The 19,079-nt window shown below is 41.6% G+C and overlaps 1 protein-coding gene across 5 annotated transcripts in view; it reads left to right on the top strand.

Moving 5' to 3' along the window:
* Positions 1-19,079, top strand: part of Dnm3 (dynamin 3) — a 474,394-nt gene that overhangs the window by 380,265 nt on the left and 75,050 nt on the right. For all 5 annotated transcript variants that reach the window (XM_050158367.1, XM_050158366.1, XM_050158369.1 and 2 more), the window contains one exon: positions 5,854-5,965. In XM_050158367.1, coding sequence (XP_050014324.1) covers positions 5,854-5,965 — 112 coding nt within the window. The remainder of the gene's footprint in view (positions 1-5,853; positions 5,966-19,079) is intronic.

The following is a 19,079-nucleotide window of genomic DNA, read 5'->3' as shown; positions in this document are numbered from 1 at the left end:
CTAACTCTGAGTAAGTTTGGATATGGCAGATTATTAGGATTTTATTAATTTCTTTTATACTCTGATATCTCACTACTGGGTTCCATATAACATCAGGTATCAATATTATTTCAGTTTGTTCTATATTCATAGCTGTGGATGCTTCCTTTTCTCTTTGGGATCTTGCATACTTTTCCCCCATTTCCTCGATATTTAGGATTATGTGTAGTAGCTCCTGGGAAGGGAAAAACACCTGTGGATGTGTTTGTCCTTATGTGTCATTTTTTATTGTCTGCTTCACCAATAATCTTAACCTACATGAATTATCTGCTTTTATGTCTCAATCTTTTAAAGATTTCCACAAAGAAACACTGGCTTTTCCTTTTTCTCTTTCTTTCCTAAATAGTAAGATATTTAGGGTCATCCAGTCTCTAGCAGCTGTGCACTGCTCCCCCTTAGAGTTGGGAAGTATTTAGATTTTATCACTAGCTATGTAAGTCATATTCTTGCTTTGTATGTGATGTAAGGACTATCCTTGAGTACATAGTTCAAGTTTGGTTTTTTATCTTTACTTTTTTTTCTGAGACAGGGTTTCTCTGTGTAGCCCTGGCTGTCCTGGAACTCGCTCAATAGACCAGGCTGGCCTCGAACTGGGAGGTCCACCTGCCTCTGCCTCCCATGAGCTAGCACTAAAGGTGCACACCACCACACCTGTTTTTTACTTTTCTCTTTTGAAACTCATTACTCTTTCTTCTATTTTCCCTCTTCTTCCTACAACCATTTATTGTGAGCAAAGAAAATTGGTCAGGTCTGGTATTGTGTGTTTATTGTGGTCTAAATAGTAACTGATTTTTGTAAATGTTTTGTGTGTAATAGAAAGTATTTTTCTGAACATCCTAAGTGTTCTCTATCCCATCTCCCCTTTTCTCCCTCTGTGTTGCACTCCCTTCCCCATCAAGTCTTCCACCCCATCTTTTCTGTTTCTGCCTGTCATAGCACCACATGCTACTGTTTCTATCTCTAGAGCTGCCACCCTCACCCCATGGTCCCTTTTGACTTTCCTGGTATCTCTAGTTACTACAAGTGAGATATATATATAGATGCATAGATAAAGATGCATAGATAAGATCCACAAATAAGAGAAACTGCCATGCTTGGCTTTCTGGATCTGTGTTACGTCAGTATAATATTTTCTAGTTCTGTCCATTTTCCCACAAGTTTCATGTCTTCGTTATCTTTTGAATAATACTCCATTGTGTATATATACAAATTTTTCATTCTCCATTCATCAATTGAAGGACGCTTAGGTTGTTTCTATCACTAGATCTTCAAAACTGCAAATTCTAATCTCAACAGAGATCAATCATTTCCGTTCCAGGAAATCTGTCCATGTACATTGCCAAGCCCTTGTTGTCCTGTTTTCGGCTTTCCAAAAGTCTTCTCTCTTTCTTTCTCTGGCTGGTTTGATTTTTTTGTGCCTGTGAGTTCCTTTGTTCATTGTGGCATAGGTTCAGCTGTGGGTGCTTTGAGTGAACTCAGAGACAACATCATAGTCACCAAGGATGAGAAACAGTCCACTTGCTATTTATCTATGGAGGCATGGGGGGGGGGGGACACTTTCTTCTTCATTGGAGTAGAGAAACCTTGCTCTGCAAGCCTAGGTGCTCAGGAGCAGCGGATAAGGCCCATTGGACAGTTCTGACATCATGAAAGGATGATACTCCAAATGGTCTGCTGCATGCTGCTTGTCCTGGAGCCCTGCCCTGGGCACAAAGCTCTTTTTCATCCGGAGTGAGGAAACACTCTCACTCACGCCATTCTATGCCCGTGCACCAGTCCTAATATTGGCTTGACTTGAGAAAAGAGGTGATACTTGTCTTAAGAGGACAGTGTAGAGGAGAGAGAGTAAAATTAAGCCACCACCTTTTCAAACTCCTCTGGGGGATGGAATGATGAGCATAAACGTGGTGCACTCACTGTCTTCATGATGTGTACCGGCTGCATGGAAGAGCAGACAGACGGTCATCAGAATAAATAGCAGAGTATATATGAGGGATTATAGGGAGGAGGGAAGCAGGCGGGAAGGAAAGAGCAGAAGACAGAGAAAAGATGTGCAATTCTGAAATTGGAGCCTTGATAAGAGACGGGAAGAAGATAAGGTGGAGTAGAAGTGTGGAAAAAGAAGCTGACTTGGTAGGGATGTTGTAGAAGTGATGTCTGTGGACATGATGACTGAGCTGAGACCACCCCTCCCCCTCAGTAAGGAGCAACTGCTGTGTGAAGAATTCTGGACAGAAAGCAGTACCTGCAGCTGCATTTGTAGGCCCAGCACACCTGACACTTTCCAGAAACCTCAAGAGGTGTGGTAGCTAGGGAGGGAAGAACAAAGTGTCAAAGACACCAGGGATGAAGGCAAGTGCCCGCTGGAAGTCAGACTTTGTGAGCCAGCATACCAGCTGTGGTGATTCGAATGAAAATGGCCCCCATAGGCTCATAGGGAGTGGCACTATTAGCAGGTGTGACCTCGTTGGACTGGGTGTGGCCTTGTTGGAGGAAGTGTGTCACTAAGGGCAGGCTTTGAGGTTTCAGAAACTCAAGTTCACTTGCTCTTCCTGCTGCAGCCTGCTAATCCAGGATCCAAATGTGGACCTCTCAGCTCCTTTTCTAGTACCAAGTCTTCCTGTGTGCTGCCATACTTCCCACCGTGATCTCACTGGATGAACCCTCCTAACTGTAAGCCGGTCACAATCAAGTGCTTTCTTTTAGAATCATTGCTGTGGTCGTGGTGTCTTTTCAGAGCAATAAAACCCTAAGACACCACCTGGAGTCTTTATTCGCAAATGCATACAATCACTAGAGTAAAATAACAGAGCCACGTTTTCAGGAGGCCGTAAGGATGGAGTGCATAGAACCAATGGAAAGGGCAGTGTGTTGCGGGGAGACCAGCGAGGAGCCTGATGTAATAGTTCAGAAGACAGCTAATGGTGAGGTGGTGGCTCGTGTCAAAGGAAGGAACTCCTTGGTGGTAAGATGGAAGTGCAGTGTGTAGATTTCAAAATTATCCATGTCATCTCTGGGTTACACCACAGCTGCCTGGAATAGGGAGCGGGGGAGAAAGGCGAGCTGAAAGTCACCAGTTGCTCACATTGCTGTTTGTTTCCGTGAGATACTCAAGTGGAGAAGCTGTGTGACTCTACCTGTAAGACTCGAGGCAAGGTCTGGACAGAAGACTCAAACTTGACTGCCTTCTGGGCTTAGTGGAAATGGGACTGCTAAGCCCAAATGAAAACATGTCAAACAGGAGTAAGCAGAAAAGAAAAATACTGCTTTTATCCATTGAAATTGAACTATTTTTTTTTCTGAAAACATGACAGTAATATCCCCAACTATCCATCAAGTAATCATAAATTTTCATTCTGTAACTATAGAAATCTTAAAAAAAAAAAAAAGCAACAGCATTAAATGTGCCAGTCATGGGCGACATGCCATTTACGTTGGCCAAAGCAAAGATGAAATTATTTCATTACTCTAGAAGGTTCAGTAAATCATTATACATTTATACTGATGAATGCTATGCCATCATAATTTTCTGTTTCTCAAGACTTTATGGCATATAAATGACCGTGATGTAGCAGTAAGTGAAAAAGAGGGACGTGAAATGAATAGAGCATGTGCTGGGGAGTTTCATGTCAACTTGACACAAGCTGGAGTCATCTGACCGAAGTTGAGAAATTGCCTCCATGAGATCAGACTCTGGGCAAGCCTATAGGGCATTTTCTTAATTAGCGATTAGTAGGGGAGGGCCCAGGCCATTGTGGGTGAGGTTATTCCTGGGTTCTATAAGAAAGTAGGCCGAGGAAGCCATAGGGAAGAAACCAGTAAACAGTGTTCTTCCATGCCTTCTGCATCAGCTCTGTCTCGTCATACCTGAACTACTTTCAGTGATGAGCTATTACCTGGAGTGTAAGTGAAATAAAGCCCTCCCTCCCCACGTTGCTTTTGGTCATGGTGTTTCATCACAGTTACAGAAATCCTTTGACAGAAATTGGTAACAGGACTGTGGGGAACTGCTGTGATAGACATGATCATGTTGTTTTCGGGAGGATTGTAGAGGGACTTTGGAACTTTAGGCTAGAAAGGTCATTGGGTTTTCAATGGCTTTTTCAACAGCCCAGTGAGCTGTTCAAACCTGGCCTGGAGGATTAGAGGATGGTGCTGAGGGCAGTGCAGGTGATGGCGGGCCTAGCTTGTGATGTTCTAGGTCAATGGTCCTCAACCTTCCTGATGCTGCAACCCTTTAACACAGTTCCTCATACTGTGGTGACCCCAACCATAAAATTTCATTGCCACTTCAAAACTATAATTTTGCTACTATTATAAATCATAAATATCTGATCTGAAGGATATGTGACCCACGGGTTGAGAACTGCTGTTTCAGAAGCAAGCAAAGTCTCTATTGGGGACTTTTGATTTTTAAATTAAGAATCTGTGGATCTGGTCAGCTGGGGCAGAGGAATAGGCCACTAATAACAAGAGACCAATAAAACCTTTGCTTTACTGGGACAATTGATGCTGGCCAGCCGGAACTGAGAAATTAGTGATGATTAAGAAGAAACCAGCATCACTGAGGTGAAATCTTCTGGGAAGTATTTCCTCTGGGTCAGCACACAGAAGTTGTGTTCAAGAGGTGGCCAAGGTTGTACCTTGTGCTGACAGCTGACCTTGTTAAGAATCTCTTGGCTGGTATAGTTTTGAAGGCATGAAGGGGTCATGGAGAGCAGCTGAGGCTTGGCACTGAGAGAGACCAAGGCAAGCCATGGCCGAAGGTACAGACTCAGTAGCCGCTGAAGCCCTGGATTGAAGGGGTCATGCAGAGAGTTGAGGCTTGGCCCTGTGAAGAGAGCCCAGGAGAGAGTATTGTTGAAAGAGCAGCCCAGTTGCAACAGGAGTCCCAGCATTCTGGAGACCCCGGCATTCTGGAGACCCCGGCATTCTGGAGACCCCAGCGCTATGGGACTAAAAGCGCTAGAGCAGACAGGAGGAGGAGGGAACCTCAGCACTATCAAAAATGGTCAGAATGGAAAATTATAAGAAAACAAGGTTATCTATGAGCAGTGGAACATGCTTGGTTATCCTTATTTTTGTTCTTTTGTCTCGTTTCCAAATTTCTAGTGTTGGTATTCATTACATACTATGTGTCATTTTATTATCTGGAAGAAAATAGAAAACTCCAGCGTTGTCCTGGTTATAATTGACACCAAGAGGCACCTCACCTCTCAGTACAAGTGACCAGGCTTTTCACACCAAGAGGAGTATCTGTTTCTGAATATAGCCAAGTTGTAGGTTTTTGTTTTGTTTTTAGATTTATAGAATTATTATTATACTTTTCCAAGTTTTATAAGCTATTATATAGGAAGAAAACTGACCTAATTACTGGACAGTGGCAAGTGATTTCTCCAGAGCACAGTGCCCGTCAGCACATATCCCCAGTGTTGTGGAGCTAGGAATGGAACACAGGGTCTCACCCCTGCTAGGTAACTGTCCCCCCATTGAGCTCCTTCCTCTGCACTCTTGAAGCAAAAGGAAGATTGTAACTTTATTTAAAAATTGATATCCCCTTTCTACAGGCTCTTTAGTTTAAATCTCAGCACTGTAAATAACTGTGAGATCTTCCCTGTATGGTTTATTAAAAAGAATCCTCTGAGAAGTACGCATCGGAGCTCGCTCGTTATTTTAAAATACAGTGAGCAGCTTGTGCTCGCGTCCAGCGCTTTTCAGGGAACTAACCTTTGGAACTGTCATCGGTGTCTGCAGCTCTGAGATCATTTTGAATTTGGTTCATAGCTAAATGCATGTATTTTTTTTAAACTCTAGGAATGTATACAAAGACTATCGTTTCCTGGAGCTGGCCTGTGATTCCCAGGAGGATGTGGACAGCTGGAAGGCATCTCTGCTAAGAGCTGGGGTCTATCCAGATAAATCTTTAGTAAGTTGGATTTTTTTTTTATCTAAAAAGTACCATTGCATACCATGGTGAAGAAAATGCATCAATTTCTCTAAGTTAGTGAAACAAATACTTTTAAATTTAATTCGACCCCTTTTTATACTGATGCTGCCTTATTATTTATACATGAGTATTTTGATGCTTTTTTCTCCATCAGATTTCTCCAGAAACTAACCGATGTATCTGATAAAGAAAATGTTCCATTCTGCTTCAAAATATGTGCTTTTTAGTTCTATTTAAAAATTGGATGTCTTCTATATATTACCTCACAGCTGGTATAATACTAGTATACTATCATTCATCATAATGATTATGTGTGTGTGTGTGTGTGTGTGTGTACTTATTTTTATAAAAGCTTCTTCTACTATGTCAGTATTACTTGTATCCCCAGTCATGTCTGATTCAGACTCTGGATAATGTCACTATGAGTGTGAAGAACAGAAAAAATACATAGCTCTTCCCACTTATCTTTATTAATATACTTCAAGTGTCTGGGAGACACTTCTCTCCTTGTGTTAATAAACAGACCTTGTCTTTGTGCTCTTTACAGAATGTAATGTTACACAGACATCTCTGAAATTCGACTTCAGAAGTCCCTCTGTTGTCTTTGCTCACACCAGCCAACACAGTGTGCCAGCCTTTCACCGTCTCGCTCTTGTGCCAGCCTTTCACCGTCTCGCTCTTTCTCCGTCCTTCCCTCTCTCTCTCCCTCACTCCCTTTTTCTCTCTTTCTCCCCTCCCTCTTTCCCTCCCTCCCTCCCTCCCTCCCTCCCTCTCTTTGTCTCTCTCCTTTTTTTCTCCATCCTGCTCCATCCACATGCTGCTCCCTATAACTTGCCACAAATCCATGTCTCTTCTCAGAACTAGCCTGCTAAGATTGACCCCTGATGACTTAATGCAGAATGACCGTCACAGTGCCTACTTGGCTCTCTGTGCTACTAATTAGCCTATTTAGCTTCTGCAACTTTCATTTCTAAAATGAAAATAGTGGTAAGTCCCCTATAGAGTGGCCAGTAAAATGCAGTAAGACAATTTATAGAAAACACAAGCAGAAACATACCTAAGTGAACACTCTTAATTTCATGTATAAAATTATTATGATCGCTATTATTTTCATTATTAACAACTTTTAGTACCCAATGAAGGTTAAGATATTATATAAGGCCCTGGGAAGATTTTCCAGTCGGTAAAGCTCTTGTTATACAAGCACAAGTACCCGGATTTGAGGCTTCAGAATCTGCATGAAAGTTAAGCTTGGTGTCTTGCACCAGTCATTCCAGTGCTAGGAGGTAGAGATGAGAAGATTGAGACGATGCCAGGGTTTTCTGGCTAGCCAGTCTAGTCAAACGGGAAAGTTTCAGGTTCAGTGAGAGACTCTGTCTGAAAACTAAGGTTGCAAGCATTGTTGAAGACACCCGACACCAACCTCTGACCTACACAAACATACAGGGACACACACATGAGTAAATCTACACACACACACATACACACACTGTTTATATTATAGCCCAGTAGAATTGTGTTTGTTTTTTGCTGTTTTCTAATTTCCAGATATACTTGGTGATATATCAAAGTATATGTGTTTGTATGTCTATATGTATATTTTCCTTACATCTAAGTATGTTTTAGGTCATGACTTTTTAAATTAGATGCTTAGAGAAATTATGTGACACATGTTGGTGAGGAAAAAATAGTTCTGGAAAAGAAAAATTTTGTATCTGTCCATGAACTGCTTTCAAAAATCTATATATTCATGGGCTCATTTATAGCTATATAACAAGAAGCCAATCTAAGAAATATCTTCTATGTTTTATTCTAATACTGCATTTCAGGCAAATCTCGAGCCATGCTGCACAGTTTGCTTGGACTCTTTGAGTGGAACCTTTGTGGGCTCTCCAGTACATATGGGGGCCAGTCACCTAGGAGATGGAGGCAACTGATCTTCACTGCACATCAAAAAACAAAAGGGAAAATTAAAGTTGGCGATATGTGCCTACTGTTGCTTTCCTCGGTTTCCTTCAAGGATCATGTTGGTGTTTTGTGTGCACTGTGTGGTCTCTCAGTTCCTGCTCGAACAGCTGCCTGCCCTTGATGTCTGATGGCAGCCTGCTGCTGAGACCACCAAGTCAGGTGTTCAGCTTACAGACTTCATTTGTGAACACACTGAATTACACATAGAAGTGATAGTTTCAGGTAGTTCATGTGGAAAGATTTGATGAAATCAAATTAGCCTAAAGACTGATATCATTAAGCAAAATTTTAGGACTTCTGAATGGTATGTTTTGCTTTCATGTCAACGGACCACTGAGTCACTAACAGATTAGCTAGTTGCTTCCCTGGTAGAAAAATAGTTCTGCTTTCTATACAGACATCTCTATTTGACTGGGGAGAAAAATCCTAATCTATAAACTATGCGTGTTTAGGGATGATTATGTGATTGGCTAGATATGCATGTATGTATCTGTACGTGACGTGCATGTATGCATGCACATGGTGTGTGTGCATACATGTATACACATGATGTATGTAGAGGTCAGAAGATAACATGAGGGAGCTGAACCTCAGATGCCTCCCTCTTTTTGCTTAAGACAAGCTTGCTCATTGGCCTAGAAAGTCCCCAATTGGACCAGGCTAGCTGGCTGTCAGCCTCCCGGGATCTGTCTCTCTCTGCCTTCCATCTTGTCTTGCTAGGTAACAGACATGTGTGCCATCATGCCTGGTTGTTTATTTGGATTCTGAGGGATCTGAACTCGGGTTCTCTTAATGGCAAGGAAAGTATTTATGACTGAGCTAGGAAAAAATTCTATTTCCATCATTTTAAGTATGTGTGTAATTTTGATATCACTTAGATAAATATCTACCACTCAATTTAAATAAAATAATGTTTGAGGCCAACTAGTTTGTTACAATTTCACATGAACATTGTAAATAATATCCCCACTGGGTTTTCCATTGTCTCCATGTAATAGATTATTTTATGTTGCTCACATCAAAATGTTTTGTGACCTTGTTTCTTGTTGCCTAAAGCATTTCTCTGGAGATTTTCTTTTTAAAAACACATTTTTCCTTTTGCATTCCTTTCCATTTCTAACTATCTTTTCTTCTTTGGATCTTACCTCACCTAGACTTGCAGGCTTAGCCAAATGTAGGGATCTTCCTGTCTCCACTTCTCCATCACTGTAATCACAGGACACAGCAAGGCCTTAAAGGGTGCTGAGCATCTGAACTCATGTCTTCATGAGAATGGGGCAGGTACTTTGCTAACAAAATCTCCTCTGCCCCTATTTCTTGTAATTCTACTTCCTTTGAGTATTAAATTGAAGTTAGGATCACTATAAGACTATATGATGTTAAGTATACAGGACTTTACACAGTCTCAAAATGAAGATGTTTTCAATGGAATGTCTAGCTAACTTCAGAATAAGAAACAAATTGTGTGTGTGTGTGTGTGTGTGTGTGTGTGTGTGTGTGTGCCAGTGGTTAGGAACTATTAAATCTCTCAAGACTATTTTACCAACTTTTGTGTATAAACCCTTTCTCATGAAATTGATTATAAATAAATGTGAATTGATCTGAGGAGCACGATCTGATAAACATGACTTTTGGCCACAACATTGTTGGCTTTCCACACAACACTCAGGAATTCTAAATTGCAATTATTTGGAAACATGAGCCGTGCCGTGGCTTGGGGTAGAGATGACAGCAAATCCATTCTGGGGTTAACCCTGCCGCTGCTCTGTACTGGGCACCTTGACCAACTCTCCACTCATTTACACTTTTCTAAGCTCCAAACAGCAGCTTCCTCAGAAAGAAGGTTCTGGTGCCCCACAATTAGCTCCCCGCCTGCAGCTGGTGACTGTGTTCAGGCCTGCATGGCCTTTATCACTCTTCAGCATCCCAAATGTGCATACAAAGCTGCACTTCTCAATGTTACGATTAAATTTTCTTTGGAAATTGTTGTTGGGATTTGACTGTGTCGGAGACAAATTTCTCCTCGCTGTCTAGGGAGCCTAGTTGTGTAGAGGGAGTCCTGTGATGCCTTGGGGGAAAGGCCAACCTTCAAGGTTTAGTCAGGAAGGCTGAGCTTAGAGCAGGGCCTGTCAGGCAACCTAAAAGCCTCAGGCCTGCTCTCAGACACTGGCCCTCCAGCCATGGAAAAACGTGAGATCCAGACTTGCCCTGGAAATGATTTAGTGTGAAGTCAGTTAAGCAAGAAACCTCTGAGCATTTTAAAGGGCTCCTATTCCCTGCAACACACACACACACACACACACACGTTTCTATACAGAGGGGTTTCTGTACATATCCTCCAGTGGGATCCAGTAAGAACTGCTTCTTCAGAAGCTAAACATAGTGGTAGAATGAGCAAGAGCTCTGACCCCCAGCTTTCCCTATGAAGTAGGAACTCTGCAATTATAAGCAGCGTTTTCTTCAACTCTTTGTAGGATGAAGCCGTCTTCCACTAAGATCCTTTGGCACCTCAGAAATAAGTTATTTTTAGAAGACTCTACAGTGACTTTTCCTCTATGTCAAATAATAGATAAAAGAAAGGGTCCCTGTGTCTTCCCAGGCAGGAAGAAGAGAAATGGTCATGAACTTCCCCAAACATTTACAAACGTGATGGCCACACATACACGTCATTCGACAGTCTGTGAAGGAATGGGAGGGCCCAACACTTCACTACACGTGGCAGTTTTCCAAGCAGTGCTTCACCCAGAACTTGGAGCTCCTGTGTGTCCAGTTCCAAAGATCTTTCTGTGGAAAACACTTCCAAGGGTTTAAACACATGCTGTTGTCAACTAGAATAGTAGGGAGCATTCTAAAACATCCTCCAGCATTCAGGACTACAACGCCTCTCACCAAATAGATGATTGGGAACTAACCGAACAAAACAACAACTGGCCAGGTCGTGCCACGTCCTCCGCTTCTGTGCTTCTTTTATTTAAGGATCAGGGCATCCTACACAGTGACATCATTGTTGCTGCTACGTGTTGAGCCATCTGCCACCGAGTGGGGAAGCCAGTCATCCCCTAGTGTGTAGAAATACTTGGTTGAACTCCTGAAACTGATTTCCTAGATCAAAAGCTGCTCTGCTGTGGAATGCAATAAACTCCATCTGTCTGAGGTATTTTCAGAAATACTGCTCTTCTTAGGAGAGCCCGGGTCCTATTATTCTCTAAAATAGCCTCTACTCATGGTAAAACCCCCAGCAGGACCTTCACTGCCTTTCTGAATGGTTGGAACCATCTTAAGAAAGGATTCCTTTGGGCTTGGTTTTGTTTATTCTTTTTTCTTCATTCATTCTTGTCATTATTTATGTGTCTGATTAGTTGGTGTGTTAATAACTGTGCTGAGGCAACCCACGATCCTTAAGAAACTTCTCCACGTGATTTTATCAGTGCCTTTATATTTTCCTTGTAAAATATGATGGTTGCAACGGTTCCTGCAAGAGCGATGGTTTCCTTAAGGTCACCACCTGGCACTGAGCTCAAGGAAAGCCTCTCCAGGGATCATTGCCTTCCCGCTCTCCCAGAATATTTCTTTGTGTGTTTTCTCCCTTCAACCGAAAGGCAACTGCCAGCTCTCTGAGCTGGCCCGTTCCTGCTCCCAGTTTTCCCCTCTGGTGCACACACGTCTCGCACAACTCTCTGCAACCCCATGTCTCAGTGAGACGTTTCTGCTGGACCCCTGAGAGGAGAGCTCAGATCTGTTCCAGGCTCACTTCCCATCACGTCTCCCCCACAGGATCTGACCTTGCAAGGACTCGGGCTGCTCTGGGAGTAATGAATCACCGTTTTATTTTTTTAGGCCATATGTGAGTTAAATTGTTTGATGTAAATCATCCTCTCACAGCTTCAACTTGCAACAGGAGAGTCATTGCCTGCCACTCGCCACTGGCTGCTCTGTCTCCACACACAGTGGTGCCTTTAGAAATGTCTACATTTTTGTGACTAACCTTTCCAGATCCATTTTATTGAATGAGGACTGGTGTTTATCTTGGCTGAAGCCCCACTATACAGTCTTGGCTTCCCATGCCAACCCAAGACAAAAACTCATAACTCACCAAAGAAAAGAATGGTGCAGATGGAGCCTGTACCTCGTTCTGCTTCCTCCGTTGCCCCAAGCCACCCTCTTCTTTCCTTAGCACTTACTTCCTTTTTTAAAAAAATTTAATTCCACCTTCTTTGAAACCAGGGATGCAGTGCTTGTTTAAAAAACGTACTGACTGATGAAATTTTCCACTGCTTGGCATGTTGGAGGAGGGGCTGTCAGGAAAGGCAAGCCAGCATGCTAACTTCTCTGCCTTTTATGCTAGCGGTTCACTTATTACCAATTCAAACCAATTCTTTCTGGCTTGGTTCCTATACCCCAAGTATTCTGAGTAGAAAGCAGGGGAGGGGGGAGCGGGGGGGCAGGAATCTCTGCTCTTGTAAACGCATGATTTCACTTACCCTACATGGATTCTTTGACTTGTGCGTGAGCTCTGGATATATACAACGGGATGTCAGCAAAGAGTTCAGCTATTCATTTGGATTCTGATCTAGCAAGAAAAACCTCATAATTTTTAAATAAATCTGTATTTAACATATTTCTCTCTCTTTTTTTTTCTTCCTGTGGCTGCATGCACAGGGAAGCAACAAAGTAAGTTCTCTCTTCTTGGAGCTCTTCTGTCCCTCCAGTCCCTCCTGCTGCATGTGTCTTGCCGAGGCTGATTCTGTGCACGCTGGAATGGCTGCCCTCTGCTCTTGTACAGGGATTATGTGGGGCATGCAAATGTTGGGGGCGATGTGTGTGGATGGCTGTCTGTGGTGCTGCTCTGTGTTGACCTTTCGGGAAGGGAATACAGTGGGTTTTCAGGGCTGGTTACGGGGCATGTCAGAGACCTTGCTCAAAAGAAAGCGGGCAACTCCAAAAGGCAGGAAAGTTGAGTGAGGAGGGTTTGTCACAGAGGGGTTTGCTCGCTCGCCTGATCAAACTCGGTGAAGCTGGCGTTTCTGACCCCAAATCAAAGCGTGCATGTTTAACACACAGTTATAAAAACCCCAAACTGGAGTCCTAATGGCAACATGGCAGGCTTTGTTGGCAAAACTGAACTGGATCGGCGCACTGGTTTTGAAGGTGTCTTAACATGGATGGAGGAGGGTGGGGTCAGCATCTGACTTGGCTCCTACATCCCTGATGAATTCCAGCTGCATGGAAGTGGGAGTGTGAGGAGACCAAACAGTATATGTTTATGAAAATGGGTAGCGCACACGAATGGTACAACTTATTTTAATGTTCTCATTACAATAGATAAATGAGCAACAGTGTTGCTAGCTTGGTTAAATTCTGATGTTAGTTTTCCAAAAGATTAGGGCTACTTCTCATTTATTTAGAAATATAAGAGCAATATACTTGGAGAAAGTGGCCTAAAGTTAGGCAAAGTGGGCTTTTGTTTGGTTTGGTTTGGTTTTCCCTTCATATATTGGTCCTTTATCCTACCAGGTGGCCCACTTAAAATGGGCCTTAGTGAATGCAATAAGAATTGAAAAGAATCTCTTATATAAGAGTTGGCCTGCATACTTGAAGCAGCTGGAATTCATCAAAATTTTGCTATTCATAAGCCATATGTATAGAATGTAAAACAAATGTGGGCGATATTTTGCAGTTTAATTTGATGGAATGTGTTATTATGGAGTAAATTAACATAGATGGTTGGCACTAAAAAATATGTCACTTCATAAATTTATACACTGATATAACTGCTCATGACCCAGGCAATAATATTTAATAAAGTTAAAATGTTGCCAGAAATGAACAAGATCAGCATTTGTGGAAAAAGAAAAAGGGAAACTCACATCATTTATAGTAACTTTAGGAAAAAAAAAGCAAGTAACTTTTAAAAAAAAAGATTAAAGTCTTTCCCCACAAAGTAAAAGATAGTATTTCTAGCTAATACTGTAGTACTTAGGAACAAATATTTGAACAAAACATGAAACTCATGTTTTAATTCTTATGGTATTTCAGTTTGGGGACTGTTAAATAGTTTATCCTGACATTTGCATCACAGCGAATCTCTGTCTAGAATTCCATGTGTTGCATGGGCAGAACAACCAGCGAACGACCTGAATACTTGAGTCATCCGTGCCCCCGGTTAATTGAGGGTGCGCTAATAGGGAGCCAGCTGCCGACATTTGGAAAGGCGCTAACTCTGTCCACAGGAGAAGTGTCCATGATTTGTCTCTTTCTCTAGCAGTTCATGGATGAGTTACTTGTTTATAAAGTCATCCCTCCCCTGCCTCCCCCTGAAAAATCCTGTGGCAAGAGTCACCCATTTGCCATATGTCGTGTCTAGCTTCAGAAAGCTCTTCTGGATAATAACACTACAGTGGATACAGTTTTTTCAACTCTTTAAATGCAAGGAATGATTAGAATTAAAAATTTGGGACTGGAGGAGGACAGCTCAGTCAGTAAAGTGTTTGCCTTGCAAGCACAAAGACCTGAGTTCAATCCCCAGCACCGTGTAAAGAGTTGGACATGGTGGTTGTGCTTGTAATTCCAGCCCTAAGAGCATAGAATCAGACAGATCCTTTCTGGCAACCAGCCTCCCCTTACTTTTTAGGGCAATGAGAGGCTCTGTCTCAAAAAACTAAAATGGATGAAACTTGAGGAATTATATCCAAATTTGTCCTTTGACTTCCACAGGTACACATACACACGTGCATATACACTCACACACATTCACACATACTCCCATGCTTGTACACATATGATCCTACACAGACACACACACACATACTCACACCCCTCAGGGTCTCCACAGTCACCATCTACACCATGAACATCTGGTATGATAGTGTAGAGGGTCTTCCTTTGCTGGTTGAAGGTAGCATTGGTTGGAGGCTCACAAAATACAAGTGCTCAATGTTTTGATTTGTAATTGAAGAATGGATACTTTGGGGATATTGGTATTTATTACCCCATGCCTTATTTTTAATTGTTTATGTTATGCATAAGTGATAGTTTGTGAGAAACACAGAGCTAATACTTTTTAAACATGATCATATTCTGGACTGTAGACTCTGGCATGAAAGAGTCTCTTCAGATCACAAATAGCACATCTGTATGCTATTTTCCTGAAGCTTCAAATTTCAGTGTAAATGGAAAACCCTGCAATGCAAGCTGCACCGTCTCCAGAGTATAGATCTGGATTCTTCAAAAGGAGAATATGAGATTCCTTTTTTTCCCCCCTCTCCTGCTGGAATGATTGTTCTGAGTTGTCCCTAAGGCCACATACCTGCCACATACAAGAGCCAGCTGTAAAGTATGGCTCATTTCAGACTTGAAAAGGCTAATTGTTTACTGAGCGCATGACAGTTTGCTATGCAGGATGTTAACCAGATCTTAAGGAAAGTAAACTCTGGCTAATGAACATTGCTTTAGATGAGCTCATGGACCCGTCTCCCTGTATGCAGTAAGTAGAGCACATACCCAGGCACACGCCCACATGGAATCCAGCGTGTTCGGAACAACCCTGAGGCTCATTTTCTCAGTGACAGGTTTGTTTCGTTCATCTTTAGGTTATGCTTAGAGTTTAGGAGTTCATCCTCCATACTGCATACATAGAGCACCGGTTCCTATGACAGAAACACATTTAGACTTGTATTAGTGGTATAATAGAATATGATAGAACAAAACACAGACGCTTACATTCCTCCTTGAAAAGCAATTGCTATTTCTCCTGAAACGGGTAATTTCCCTTTTGTAAGAAAATAACAGTTACTCTGGGAAAATTTTCTTTTGTGAGTCTTACTTATTTTTCCTTTGGAAAATGTTTATCTGTTGGCATAGTGATATTCTAAATTGCTCAGGGTAGAGTCTCTGTTTCCCTTAGACAAGTTGCCCTTGACCACAGAAGTCCATGTCTTCACTAGGAAGGCCAGAATCCAGGACATGAGTCAGTTTTGAGAATGTGAACAAACAGCAGATAGCATGTGAAAAAAGTTTCAGAGAGCTTGTTTTGCTTTTGTGCAACTTATTTGTTGAGTACAAATGTCAATCAGAAGTACCATCTGCAAACCTGAGGTTTTCGGGTGAAAATTTTGCTCCTTGCTCTGTCCAAGAGAAAAGCCATTCAATACTACATAATTTAGCATCTTCTCTGAAGGCACATTTCCTGAGATTTAGTAAACTTTAGGGAATCCTGGACCCCAATATTAATGCTTCTAAAAGTTTTACATTATAGAAAAAGGATTCTTTTATTACCCTTTGAAAGAAAAATTTATCTAACTTCAGTCTTTTTAAACTAAAGGAGTCTTATAGTTCCCCAGGAGAAGTATAAGATTGACCATATTTCACTTGAAAAGGAGAAATTGAATAATATCTTTGAAATCAGAATAAGTTTTCAGTATCTGTATTGGGCACTAGCACAGTGAAATGCAGTAACTTCATACACAAAGGGCCTTAGCGTGCAAGCAAAGGAAGCCATTCCCAGCACCTGCTTTCCACCATTTTAAAACACTTAAGTCAGATGATTCCTGAATGCTTTCAGCAAGGCCAGTAGACTGGGCCAGCTCCTGTCAGTGGGAAAGGCGCTTACTTATTTGGTGATCCTCTGATGTCTACCAGTCATTTTCCATGATAGACTTTGCCAAAGGAATGGTGCCAAGACGTATATTGAAGAGCACAGATGTTGAATCTGTACCGGTTCATTTGACCTTCTTATGAGAGACCCTTGCTCCTGCTGCTGCTGTTTCTACCATGTGTGAGAGACCCCTGGGAGCCACAGAATACTTCATCCCCCTGGCTGGCAATGTCTTACTGATACTTGGTGTTATAATATTGGTTGATTAAAGGAGCCAAGAGGTTGGTGTTGTGCTGTTCATCCCCTTGAATATTTAAAATGCATAACCAGGGAAGCACTCTAAGCAGTTATAGAAACCGCTGACTCCATTAGGATTTTTTTAAAAGAAATGTACATGATTTCCCTATTTTTCTTAGATGAGCATGATAATATATTTTCTTGGGATTTCTAGAGAACCCCTATCTAGTTGGCTAACTTTATGCATAAACCAGTAAGGATAGCACTAAAGTTAAAGGGGATGTTTGAAAACATGCTGGCCTCTAGGTGTTGCTCCAGGTCCCTGTGGCTATGAAAACAACTACTCTGTCAAATCACTGCAGCACCCCAAAACCTTTGGTTTTACTTTGGCAAAATGACATTAAAACAAAATTATTGATGTGTAGATTTTTGAGCCCACTGACATTAATCACAACCAGTTGGAGGAGGAGAACTGTCCAGTTGGGAGTAGAACATTGTAAGAAGTGATTTAAATTTTCTATTTTCCTGAACGTATTGATCTTGCCAAGTAGACTCTGGAGTTATGTGAGACTGACCATGTGGCTCGGAAACAAGGTCGTGGGTGATGGTATGGGGCTTCTGAAGGGTCAGTAGGGTTTATTACTATATTTTTATTTTCTCTGATGTGTTCAAGATGAAATGGCTTCTCTTTAGTGAATGAAAACTCATGTTTCAGAGATCAGAGCTGTTTTGACATATTTTCTTTCATACTGCAGCAGATATCTTTTGTGTGGTTCATATCAACTTTTAAATGGGATGCTTCACTCCTTCTCAGAGCATTAAAAATCATCTCTTGTTGTTGTTGTTGTAGTTGTTTGTTTTCTTGTAAACACAGGGAATTTGTCCTAGGATCTTGATGTGAAAGGCAAATACTGAGCCACCTAGCTACACCTCCGTCCAAAATGGAGTTCCTTGTGTTTATTTAGAAAACATGCTATCATTGACCATGATTTTGAAGGTGATCCTATGAAGAGCTTTCTTTTGAAACTAGAAAGTAGATGTTCATGTCTCTGAATGATTTACCTTAGTGAAGTTATCAAATTATGCAATAATCACCAGCAGCTACTATAGTCGTCGAGGTTTAAAACTGTCTTTGTCCATCCTCTGGACAAAAAAGGAAAATGAAAAAAGATGCAGTTGCTATAAGAAATAATTTTGATTCAAAATACGTACAACTCAGTTCCCATTATCTTCAACTTCAGTTACCTGTGGCAACGGCAATCTAAAAATATTAAGTGGAAGATTCTAAGTAAGAAATGCTTACTTCTGTGTATCATGATAAGACAGAGTAGTGCCACACTGTCCTGACGTGTACATAGGTAAGTCCTCTATCCAGTGTATCCATACTGTATATGCTGACTTCTCCTTAGTTACTCAGTAGCCATCCTGGTTTACCAGATTGTCATGATATTGCGGTGTGTTCAGATATAAGAGCGGTAATACCAACAACAATCAGGCATGCCAAAAAATGTTGTAAAATCTTTGTTTAGTGGAAAGGTTAAGCTAAGGAGATAGCTCAGCTGGTAATGTGCTTGTCACATAAACACAAGAACCTGAATTTGATCCCCAAAAAGCAAACAAAGGGCCAGGCATGGGAATATGCATTGGTAACTTCAGTATTAGAAAAGAAAAAGAGGCTCCCTGGAGCTTGTTGGCCAACCAACCTGATTCAGCTGATGCGGGCCAAGTCAGTGAAGGATCCCCTTCAAAAGGAGGACTGCATTTCTGAGGATGGCAGCTGGTGCTGCCCTCTGGCCTCTAGACACACACAAGCGTAAAGGCAAAGTGCAATAGGATGCCGTGAGACACCACCCTTGCCTAACTTTTATTATGGTGTTTTCTTATATTGTTCTATTCTCTTATTGGTTTCATAATCTCCCTCTATGTGCACTTGATAAAGTTTATCCTGGGTCTGTATGCATCAGTGCAAACATTTGCATAGGATGTAGTGCTACCCATCCACTGAAATTCCCACAAAAACATCCCCTTTGGATGAAGGGAGGGTGTTCTAAGATATATAGAAACTGTATACCTAAAAACAACCACAGAACACTAGATATGGAAGCTGTTCTTCAGAAATATTACAGGTTCTGTTCCCAACCACTGCAATAAAACATACATCACACTAAAGGGAGTGACACAAACCTTTTGGTTTGCTAGTACATACAAAATTCACATTTATACTAGTCTGTAGTCTATTAAGTATGTAATAGTATTTTTTTTTTTGCAGACAGTATATTCTGGGAATGAAGAGAT

This window comes from Alexandromys fortis, unplaced genomic scaffold (assembly GCF_014885135.2).
Source record: "Alexandromys fortis isolate MF-2015 unplaced genomic scaffold, M_Fortis_MF-2015_v1.1 scaffold_97, whole genome shotgun sequence".
NCBI lineage: Eukaryota > Metazoa > Chordata > Mammalia > Rodentia > Cricetidae > Alexandromys > Alexandromys fortis.
The sequence above is the reverse complement of the archived record's forward strand: the minus strand, read 5'-3'. Positions and strand labels throughout refer to the sequence as shown.